This window comes from Platalea leucorodia (assembly GCF_965183815.1).
Source record: "Platalea leucorodia genome assembly, chromosome: 4".
Classification (NCBI taxonomy): Eukaryota; Metazoa; Chordata; class Aves; order Pelecaniformes; family Threskiornithidae; genus Platalea; species Platalea leucorodia.
This window is the reverse complement of record NC_138826.1, coordinates 90,574,671-90,586,871: the sequence shown is the minus strand read 5'-3', so window position 1 is coordinate 90,586,871 and position 12,201 is coordinate 90,574,671. Positions and strand designations below refer to the sequence as shown.

General features: G+C 39.2%; 1 protein-coding gene across 2 annotated transcripts in view; it reads left to right on the top strand.

The window, feature by feature from the left end:
* Window positions 1-12,201, top strand: part of SRGAP1 (SLIT-ROBO Rho GTPase activating protein 1) — a gene marked incomplete at both ends in the record, with an annotated part of 150,652 nt that overhangs the window by 91,166 nt on the left and 47,285 nt on the right. For both annotated transcript variants that reach the window (XM_082308064.1, XM_082308063.1), the window contains 2 exons: window positions 9,913-10,095; window positions 10,485-10,613. In XM_082308064.1, the coding sequence (XP_082164190.1) occupies window positions 9,913-10,095; window positions 10,485-10,613 (312 nt within the window). The remainder of the gene's footprint in view (window positions 1-9,912; window positions 10,096-10,484; window positions 10,614-12,201) is intronic.

Sequence of the window (12,201 nt, the reverse complement as noted above, 5' to 3'; positions counted from 1 at the left end):
TTCAGGATTAATCTTCACTTTCAACCCTTTTTCCCCCCAGAGTCTGCTAAGCCCGTTTATGATAAGTTTTGTTGGTTATTAATGAGACATTTCTACTCAGAGCTTACCAGAGCTTTTTGTCCATGCTGCCATCTGCTTGGTTTGACTCATGGACTACACTCAGTAAAAATCATAGGTGCTTGCAGATCCAGTGCTATGCTGTCTAAATGTTACTTATGTGCCCTTCCCTCTCCCTGACTGAGATAATTAAATAGTGAAAAGAAAAATAGGGTGTTATGTAGGCTTTCCGTATCATTTAGAGAGGTCAAGAAAAAAAACACTGCGAGCATTCTGGCAAGCTGCTGCTAGCCCATTGGAAAATCTGAGAGAAGTTAGGTCTAAACTTACTTTCTTTTTTGAAACCCGTCTACACAACTTGTTGCTACAGAATGATGTCTTCTTTACCTAATAACTATTTTCTCAAATTTTTTTTTTAAGGGGATATATTCTGAGAAAGAAGGCGGCAAGAATTACTTTTTTTTTAAACGTAGCTATACAATGAAAAGGAACTGGTGACATCCACCTCTTATAAAAGTTTGTTGATTCCTGCTGGTTGAGGAAGTTGTACATTTAAATTCTCTTTTCTGTCTGGAAGGACTGAAACATCTGTGCTCCAGTACCCTGCATAACAGTCTCTAGGCTGCTCCCTTCCCTGTCCTCAAGATTTAGGGGACCATAAAAAAAACCTCACAATATTTATATCAAGAAACAATTTGTGATTTTAAGGAAGTTTAGAAAGATATCAGAGACCAGCTCTCCTCAGGTAGACATCAGTTAAACATTACTTTTGTGCATCTTGTCCGTTTTTCTTTTGACCTAGAAAAAATTGTGCACCCATTAGTGGATGGGTTGAAGAACATTTGAACTCAAGAACGACTCAGGTGGCAAAAAGGAGATCCAAAGAAAATTAGACCTGTCTCACTGCCCTGGGTTCTTTTGGATTGTAGTTATGGACACAGATTCCTAAAACCTACCTAAACCTTCTTTTTTTTTTGAGGGCTTTTCTTCGGGACATTTTCTTTTTCTGAAATCACCACTGATTTTGTAGGGTGCAATACTGCAAAGCCTTGTTGGCTCAGGCCTGTAGTCAGTGAAGTATGCTGGGATCAGCTTCTGCAGCGTGGTGATAGCCGCAGACAATTCACGCGGCTGCAGGGGTCAGCGACTGTAGGAGCGATTGCACAAGTGGGGCTTCAGCGGTGAGTAAGCCCTGAAGATACAGTCTTGTTTCAATTAAACAGTTGCGTAACTCCAGTTAGTGCCCATGCTCCCAGGGTAGGAAAACAGTGAAGCATGTGTTGAAATACTTTGCTGAATCACCAGTGAAAATCTGTAGGACTGGATTTTGGTATTTTCACTCTTTCTTCACACTAGTGCTATATTTTCCCAGTGATGGCTACAGATTTATTCACGTATTAACTTCCATGTTATGGCTTCCAGTGAATGCTAATTCCTTTCTCAGAATTTAAGATTTTTGTAAAATAAGAAGTTTTTTGAAGTTAGTAGAATACAGAGCATGTGCAGAATTAGGTTACTCCTGCAAGGTGGTTTCTTGGGATGGAATTTACTTCCCCTAATTTTCAGGCATCTGCAGTGTAGGTATGAATATCTTAGCTTGCCATCTGGGTTCCAGTTATAGTCACTGGAAATCTAATATGGGGAGATCAGGCCCCTTTGTCTGATCAGATGCAAGCATATGCTTCAGATGAAGTGATCTACACCATTAACTCCATTGTCCAGCTTTTCATTGATTGCAAAGTAATTGGTCAGCTGTAGATGCCCATATTTAGCCAGGTACAACCCATGCTTGGTAAAGTGACAATATGGTGCACAATAACATCAGTTCCACTGATTGCATCATTAGAATGATCATCAGCACATCCATGTAATATACGTGCTTGTGTACATAAAAGTCGAAAGATATCTAGACACAGGGAAACCTCTTGCATAGGTTTTTAATTCTTTGTGACATTTACTGTTTGCAGAATAAGATCACGATGGCCATACCAAACAAGTAGCTACAATTTTAAAATTGGGGAGGTAATGTTTCTCAGTCACAAAAAGGAGACGTCATCTTCCTCTTTGCCCCATGATTTATGGAAAGAAAAAAAAAATCAGTCTTACTATTGTGAGATAAATCTTTGTGTCCAAAAGAAAGCAAATGAATTTCAAGTCAGTGAATAATATACTAATATTGAAGTCTCTCCCTATTACTTGGTTCTGGGTTTGTTTAAAGGAATGGTACATTAATGAAGTATAACTGTTAAAATGTGAAGCCTTATTGGCGTTTAAATATCTCTAAAGTCTTTGAGTGAGGGGAAGGTATGGGAGCTTTTAATCAACTGAGGGTGTGTATGATTCTATAAGAACGCTTTAATAATCTGTTTACTTCTTATCATCATTCCTTATCTTACAAGAAAGGTTTGTAAATTAAGGCCACCCTCTAGAAATAAAAACCAAACAGTTTTGCATAAAAGTGTGTTGAAGAGAATGAGGGAAGAGAATTAAAATCACTAAAAGCTAAAATAGTAAGAAGTGTTTGTGCTGAGGCACAGGTGTATAGTCAATGTAAAGCAATTGCGTGTTTTATTTGTTCCTTCTTGAACTTCAGATGAGGAGTGGGCTCCTTAGGCAGACGTGTTCAGGCACACACAGTAGTTCTGCAGCTCCGCAGTAACTCTTTCAAGCAAACACGTTGTTTGCTCCACCGACAAGGTTTAAGGCATTACTTGGCTGGATTTCCCTAATGCTGTGGGGTCAGAGGCTGGATTACATGCTTGTTTCAAACCCAAATGATGACAGGCTCTACACACCCATCTCTAGCATGCCAGCCAGATGTGAGGCTTCACCACACCTGCTTTCAGACTTCTGGAGCACCAGGTATCTCGAACCCAGTTTATCTAGAATGATCCAGAATAAATGAGATGTTTAAAGGAATTGCTACTGATTTGGTCCAAATATTTTTAATGGGTGAGTTTTAACACAGCCTACTAAGTATCAGAACAACAACTGACTTTCTTCAGGTGACAATGCTGTCTCAAGAGTCCTAGTCTTCTGTATCATAGAAAGTGCCAGAAAAAAAAGTGACTTTGGGACCTGTCTCTGAAAAACTAGCCTTGCACTTCTGCCTCAGAAAATCCTTTTTAACCTGTTCGTAGGGCCAGATCTAAAACCTGCTGTAGTTAGGGAGCTGTGTCCATTGATTTTGACATTTTTTAGGTCAAACAAGTCAATAAGCAGTGCCATAGATTTTGCAAAGAAACTGTTCTAAAAGAAAATAAGAAATCACTGAGGAATTGAAGAGACATGCCACCTGCCACTAAGAGTGCGTTATGAAGATTTTAAATTAAAACTTTCTGCTCAAAGATATTTTTTAACTTGTGAAAGTTTGAACCCCTGCCTTTTGAGAGAGACTAGAAAGCATTTTGGCGTCTTATTTAATGTGGAAAAGCTTAGAACTGCAATGAAACATCAAAAAAAAATAAAATCAGACACTTCGAAGTATTAAATACCTACTGTTCTTTAAAAAAATGAATGCTAATAAGAGACCTTTCTCCTTGCTTACACTTGATGTCATTAATTCCTTTTCCCATTTTCATGACTAGGAATTATCATGGAAATAGGAGATTTGTACCATTAGGTCTTCATTTACTCCCTGGGAGTAGCTTAGCTTGTGTTGACTTTGGCTTGTGCCATCCTCATTAAAATTACACATCATGTACAGGATTGTTGAAAAAATAAGAACAGAAGCAGGTGAACCAAGGCTTCAGAAGATGTTCTAAGAACCTGTGAGCAAAGCAGGCTTATTTTGCTGGACTACTCAGAATTTTGTAAGGGAAACTTTACTTTTTCTGTTTCCATCTCTTTTACATAGAGAAGGTTTTCTTACACGTTATGTTCATATTTGTATGTTTTTTACATGTTACTCATGACTAGCGAAAATGCATTTTAAGACTATATTTTCAATTCTCGGTATTTTATGCACTGATTCTTAAATTATGACTCAAAACATCATGCTAAAAGCAATTGAATAGCTAAGCTTCAGTCTGTATCTTTGCAAGTTCACTAAATTACGAGTGGCGAGTACTTTTATTTATGCATGGCTTCTCCCTGGCCGTGCCAGCCAGTCAGTATTTTCAGGTCTGCTGCATCCCAGCTGCTGCATTCCTCTCTTACTCCTCTCCCTGTTACACTTTCAGCCAATGTAGACTAGTAATTGGTCCCATGTTTTACGTAAGGATATAAGCTGTTGAAAGTGGAGCAAGGCATACCTTTTGAGTGAGTGGGGATGCGGAAAGAGGAACCCAGTTAGTTGTGTGGGGTCACAGAACGGAGGTTATTTCCTGACAATTACAGGGGAAAAAAGTTGGTCAAACTGAAAACTGCAAGAGGTTTGGGTTGGTGGTTTTTGTGAACTGAGAGATTTAGAAACCTTCTTACATGTTGATTTAAAGAGGGAACAGATTATTGATTTTACAATAGATCATCTTTGCAACAGAGAGAGCTCTCCAGTCAAACTCTTCTGTCATTTCTCTGGAAAGCTAAAATATCTTGTATTATCAGACCAAATGCTGGAATATGACAGTAACGTCTGAGTGATTGGGAATGGTAGGAAACAGGAGGTAGGCAGAGTCTTTTCTTGCAATGGAGGGAGGTCTCCACTGGATTTATTTAGGGGTGAGGGCATATTCATAAATGACCTCTAAAGGAGTCAGGGGGGATCAATGAGGTGACAAGTTTGCTAAAAATACAGAGCTGTTCTGGTAATAAGGATGAGGGTGAATGGTGGAAAAAAGTGATGCACATCATAAAAATACATCTTCGTGTCTCCCACTTGGCTTTCCAAATTACTCCTACTGGCATCACACTTTTCACAAGCAATACAAATGTAAGGCTTTCAGAAAAATTAAAAAGTAGGGGCAATCTAAAGCAAACAATTTAACATTAAATAAGACAGAGCTGCTGTGCCACTTGCATTTTCCATTGCTTTATCTTACTCTTTAAAAATCTTGGCTGTTTAATTTCTCAAGGTAGTTGCTGCCAGATTTTTGTTTTTCTTTGCTGAAATAACACAGGATCTGGATTCTCTATAGAAAAGTTAAGTCAAATTTACTGTAGCACACCAGATATCTGAGAAGGTGAAATCAGTAATTCTGTATTGGTAGTAATATATCAGTGACAATTCCTGGAACCACATCAGAGGTTGGTTTGGAAGTGAACAGGATGCTGAAAACAGCTAATACTGAGCCTGCTTAACTGCCAGAGGCCACCGATGTAGTAAAATTGGCATAAGAATTTACTTACTTCTTGGGGAAAGTACTAGCTAACCTGCTTTAATGAATCCCTTGCAACTCCACCTCCTGATAAGAAGTCACGACTTAGCAGAGACAATTCTGAAACAATTCAAACACAGTAATTGCAACAGGGAGGAACTACTGTTCCGTTAAATGCCTATTTCCTGAGAAACACTATGAAAAAGCTCTTAATTATGCAGATTTATTATAAAAATAAAGCACATGGTAACACATGGTAATTCCAATATATTTTAACTTTGTAGCATTCAGTCTTAGTACATTGGGTTAAGAAGCTTTCTAGAAAAGAAGTGTGCGTGTAGAAAAGGAAAGCCAGCGCCTTGCTACGGGAATGTTCCTCTCTTGTAGCCCACAGAAGTACAGCACTAATTACTGTCTTCTTGATGGATTTGCCCAGATAACAATTGTGGGTTTAAATAAAAAAATTATCTAAGGGTTTACTCTAATGTGCCCTTCCCTGTGATAAGTGCTATCTTCTGCCCTAAGCCTACTTGCTGAGCTCTTATGAATGACGCTGAAAATCTGGCACACAAAATGAGATGTTTATATCACTAAGTGAACAGTCTGTCACCTACAAGTGAGAGCCTACGTAGTTTGGGTAGCATAATCTTTTCATCTGCTTGTAGTCTGACTTAGTTATCTGACAGAAATCTATATTTTACATCACTGGATCTGCAGAATAAACCTGCTAGATTAATAGGAGATAAACTCACCGTTTAATTTTAGAAAGGGACTAGTATGCATTTAACAATGCTTGTTCGCTACAGCAGAGAAGTGCAGCATATGTCATGATGACAGTTCAGCATCTGCAAAATTACGACCTTGCTCTCTCTTTTCAGTGCATACTTGATGGCTGATCAATAAGCACTTTGGGGACTAATTAAAGTCAGTTCAGTGATGGATACTCTCACAGGATAGTCTATCGTTCAACAGTTTCGTAGACATTTGAGAAGCAGTATTGCTTATTTCATCAGATTATTTGTCGTTTGAATAACAGATCTATGGATCTGTTACATATTCACAGATCGGAGATCTGTGGATCTTGGAACTCTTCATACAGTAAGTCTACTTACAAGAATTAGGCAAGCCTTTACAGTAGCTAACAGTCTTTTAAAAACTCCAGGGAGAAAAGGTGGTATAATATTAAGGGAGAGAGTCATATATGCAACTTAGTATGCAAATTCTAAGCTAATTTGTTGAGGAAGTGTGCACTGAAATACTTGGAAGCCAACTCCCTAGCTTGTTCCCATTTATTTTCCATATGTGTCTGTCTAATGCTTTCTCAAGTTAAGTTTAGCTGCTGCAATATCAGCTCTTAAAAAACATTGACAAATCATGAAAAAGGCTGGAGCTATCAGCTTTCCCCAGAGGCCTGCAAAATAATGATGTCACTAGTGCATGAGATAAGCAGTGCTATCAACATAACAAACTGGACAGGAGTCAAATGCATAGGCTGATCACCGCTCTGTACATAGTCTGTATTGATTTCTAAGCCAGTGTGGCTCGGGTAGGACAGACTTTGACTGTTGTCCATCCCTGCGTATACTGCCAAAGGGAGGGCTTCTTTTTCAATTTTAGTTATCTTAGGAATCATTTGTACCAAGAACTTGTGCAGAGTTTGTTGCAAGAACATGTCTTTCAAGTAGACATCTTGGTTCCCCATAGAGACTACGAGCTCCATGTCGTTCTTACACAAAACTTGGCTATCAATCAGTGTAGAGTGAGACTCTCTGGATTTGGTAGCATGTGCTGTAAGCAGGCAGTGAAAGGAAGAAGTACCCTTCAGTGATGTGAGGTTAGCGGAGTCAGCGTGGAAGTATCTGAACCTCTTGGTGAGAGCTGGTAGTGATGTACTTGTAATCCTTCACTCAACAAGGAGGCAAGCTGAAATGTCACGGCCACTGCAGAAGCACATTTATGCCTAGTCCACTGGGCTACATGGCACTCAGAAAAAAATGCTTCAAAAACCTCAGTGCTTACTGCTTTTGTCAAGCAGAACAAATCCTTGCTTGACCACTTAAGTCAGATGCTTTGAGATGTGATGTTAGGAAACTCTGAGATGTTAATATTGTTCCTTCTTTGCGGGCAGAAAAACTGAGAGAGTACAAAAGAAAATAACTTTCCTAGGCCTTAAGACACATGAGTTAGCCTTGTCCCACCAACTAAGAGGTCTCTGGAGCTGACACACAACAAAAGATAAAAAATAAAAGCCAACACCTGTAGACTTCTGTAAAGAAGCACTCAAATTGAGTAAAAAGGCCAAAAGAGAAGGGCACAACCTTGTTTTTCATTTCCTTTTCCCATAATTTTTAATAGAGCCATATCACTTTCTATGCTTCTCAGGTTTGTTTTATAAATCATTTCTTTAAGAAGTGCATTTCTTCTCTTTTCAGTAATTCTTACCATGTGGCTATACGAGTTAGACTCTCTGGGTACAGATTATTGACAACTTTAGAAATGCCTTTTGTGACGGTGTGGGATATAGGGAGCTGAACCTGCCATTTGGTTAAGCTGGGAACTGTGCAGATCTCAGCTCTGCAGCTTTGCCTTCTCTTCCCAGCTTGGCTTGTTTTGTCTTCGGGTTTTTGCCTCGTCCATGTACATGATGAGCTGCTGGGGCAGTGGCTGTTCCTGGCGGGTAGAGACAGTGCTCTGGCAGGGAGCTCTGCACTCCGGTCAGGCCTTGGAGCGTGACTGTGCTATAAAATAACAGTAGCAGCAATAACATTAAGCCCTGCTCTGGGCAGTTTGGGTTTTTTCAGCAGAGAGCTGTAAACATATGTTTTTAAAAATAAAAACAAGACCACTCTTTTTGATGGGTGTTTCCAACTGTTTTACCTTGCTACAGGAAGTTAGTGAAGAGTTGCCTGTTTCATTTTTAATACCAATACAATTTCAGTTGTATCAACAGCATGGCATCAGTATTAAATAGTGGCATACACAGTTGTGGTGTATAATATATGCATAACATACATGGTTATACAAAATTGCATCTCTCTAAAAGCTTCTTTCTTTCTGATGCATAAGACTTTAAATATGCATCTGTTCAGCCATTACCTGACATGGCATGCAGTTGGTTTGTGTCGACCCACACTAAGCCATGCTGCAGCGAATTTACACTATCTAGCTTAGTGTCCCCAGTGTTGCCACTCTATGGATGCTCCGTAGGCTGGCCTAACTACTCAGTTATAAAAAGTACTCTTCTCCCTAGGGAATATTTCAAGGCAACTCCCCAAACTAGGTTGTGTCCTCCATGGGTCACACAAAGCTCTGCTGAGGGAGGAACTGGCCATTTGATTCCTCCCTGGCTGTGTCCTTTGGAGATATGAATGGCTTGCATGGCCTCAGCCCAAAGATAACATCTGCTGGAGAGAGAGAGCACTCTGGCACCCTGTGAAGAAGAGAGGAGGCCGCTGGCTGCACAAGGATGCCTTTATGCTTTGTTCCTTGCTTGAAACTTAAGACAAAAAGAACAACAAAACAAAACAAAAGGGTGGGGAAGGTGGAAAGAGACTTTCTGTGCTGGAGGTGGGCAGAGACAGCCCTCCCCAGCAGAGGTGGGTGGTTTATGGTTGCTTGCTGCCCACTACACAGCATTCAAGCTGAGGCTTTTCTTGCTTGAAGAAGAAAGGGAGGACTGGGCTGAACCAGTCCCTCTCCCCCTTTGTGGTCTGTGCAGGCACGTATTTGCAGGCTGGCAGCCCAAGCTCTCTTGGCTGCAAAGCCAGTGTGTGTGTAGGGGGAAGATAATGGTATTAACTGGGGAGCTATGGGGAAAGCATCTTTACAACTTATTTATCGGGCGGTTCCTTCTCCAGCTCTCATCTGGTTTTAGGTCGCACCCGATCTGCTGGCTGTGCAATTGGGAGCCACTTCTTTCCAGGCTGTGGACAGCCATCCAGCTGGCTGGGGATGTGCTCCCAGACAGAAGCTTCCCGTTGCCTCTGCTTCCTTCCCCTTTCCTCAGTGCTGAAGGGGTCTTTCTGCTTTCAAATATTCAACGTCCACAGCCAAGCTCTTAACTTAGCACTGAAGAAGTCAGATAGATATGGCACTGACATAGATGTAGTTTTGTTGCTCATTATTTCATGTTTTCATTCAAAGACAGGAATCTTGAAGTTTAATAAGAAGGATTTTGCTCTTTCCTATCAGAGCAATGAAAAAAAAAATCCCCCCTAAATTTTGTACACAACTTTTGACCGAATTATTTGATAGCTTGCTGCCCCATTGCCTATGAAAACATTTCAGGGATGCAAGGCCCTTCTGAGCAGAAGTGAGGCAGGATGAGAGATGGTCTCACACCACTTACATTACAACTAGTTCTCCATCACCTTTCTCTTTATTCATAGTCCTTGGTAGGGCACTCTGAACATTTATAATTTGATATATATAAAAATAAAATAAAAATGCAACCAGAAATCCTCAGTCTCTGTTGGCAAAGAAACTTACCCAAGCTCCATGTTTATAAGAGAATGTTTGACTGGAAGACCCTATGATTTTTCTGTAGATACCTTTGTATTTTAATTTTGTCCTAACTCTCCTTTGACTCTGTCTTCTGCAGGTCATGAAAACATACCACATGTATCATGCAGAGAGCATCAGTGCAGAGAGCAAACTGAAGGAGGCAGAGAAGCAAGAAGAAAAACAGATTGGGAGGTCAGGAGACCCTGTTTTTCATATTCGACTAGAAGAAAGGCACCAGAGACGGAGCTCTGTGAAAAAGATTGAAAAAATGAAGGAAAAAGTAAATAGTCTTTTTATTTAGCTTCATTTGAAGTAAATTCAGTGCATTTCTGACATTCTTTAGCATGATATTAGACAGAGAAGTCCAGCTGGGAAATAAAATTAAACAAGTTACACATAAAAAACTAGCAGTGGGTTATAGATAACTTGACTTAATTGCAGTTCAGAGAGGGGAATACTTTATTCCCAGTATAATTCTTACTATATGGTTTGTCACGTTTGAAAGAAAATACTAAGTTATCACTTTGTGTTACATTTGTTATATGCATAACAGGCTGGCAACTAAGATTCTTTCTTGTTAATAGGAATGTGTGCTTGAATTGTTACCATTTTTGCTACGTACCAAAACCGAAGTAATTCAAATACATTAATATACAATCTTTTTCCTAGCGTCAAGCAAAATATTCTGAAAATAAGCTGAAATCTATTAAGGCCCGTAATGAATACCTGCTCACCCTTGAAGCAACCAATGCTTCTGTTTTCAAGTATTATATTCATGACCTTTCGGATTTAATTGACGTAAGTATTGGCATATTTGTTTTTATGTTTATTCTGTTCAGGAAGAATACTTTTTTTTTTTTTCATTTTCAAAGGGAATATATTAGTCATATGGGTTGTCTACAATACGCTTATCATTTATAATATTGTATGGTATAATCAGCAGATTTTCCCTTCAGCTTTATATTTCACAAAATAAAGTGCCAATAAGATGCTGAACCCATTCCTTTAAAGTTAGAACATTATGTTTTCTCCTCACGTGGCAAGAGAAAATATGACAGGAATAACACAAAAAAGGTAGACATTTCCATTTTGTACTATAAAAGGATTTCTGGAGTACAAAGATTTTTTACAAGATAAGCTTCTTAAGTGGGCATCTAATAATGGTATTTTAACTCAAAAAACGACATTTCCCCCGTGTCTTCAAAATCATTTAGTTCCATTCATTTAGTCATTGAATCAAATATACACTGCTTTTTATTCTTATTTCATGTAGTTTGCAGAACAGACACAATCAATCCAGTACTCTGTACTGTCAACAGAATCGTTACTGATTTTCACTGTTCTTCCTGTGAGAACATCCTAGGAGAATGAGGTTGTACACTGCTGTTGACTTGTACCAGCATTTGGTCTCCAGAACCTGTATTACTGACATTTTTAGATGATATGGAGGGAGGATCCCGCGCTCTATCATGTCCCGCTCTCTTCGGAAGCTGACCACACATTTGATAGAGAAAATTTGAAGGCAGCAAACACAAGCTCAAAAATATTCATTCACTAGCAATGTAGTGTTAAATAAGTCAGTGGGTACACCTTTGTGGCCCATATGAAATGCCAGATATTTGAATATGCTTTCTACTGCAACAATAGCATTTGTTATTTACAATAGTAAATAACATTCACATACAGTCATTTCTGGTAGGATGTTTGACACACAGAGAAGCCAACTAAGCTCTGTAATATAGTAAAAATTAATGCAGCATTTGACAAGAGGTTTCTCATTTCTGCTGTCTGGTGAAGCAAAGCTTGATAGAGAAGGGGAAAAATGCCTTCTTGAGATGAACGGACTAAAATAGCTGCATAAATGTGTCTTATTCTACGTTTTCTAAATACTGAGAGTCATTTTCTTTGACATTTCTGTTTTCCTGTAATTTATAAAATATTGCCTGATTTTGTCATAACTTTTTCCTTTTCCCTTTCAACTTTTTTCTCTTCAAATGGTTTTGCTCCTTTTTTTCTTGCCTTTTTCGTATAAGAGATGGTGATGTATCTTTTGTTGTGTTTTCAGTATTTCTTGCTGTCTCAACATCTCTTTTCTTCCTCTTTCCTACTCACTGTTGCATGTCTTATCTCTTCTGATTTCTTCTGGTTTATTCTGCTGTATATTGTCCCCATCTAATCTACACCCATGCACCTGCACATCCTGCTCCACCCACCTGGCCTGCCCAGGCAATGAAAATACTTATCAGGATCCCGATAGACAGATGATCAGGGCAGAAAACTAAGGACAAGCAGCATACCTGCTAGGATACCACCCAAGTGAGAAGCTGTCCCTACCTAATGGATGATTTTCCTGATACTGCTTAAAGGATGATGGATTTTTAGCTTC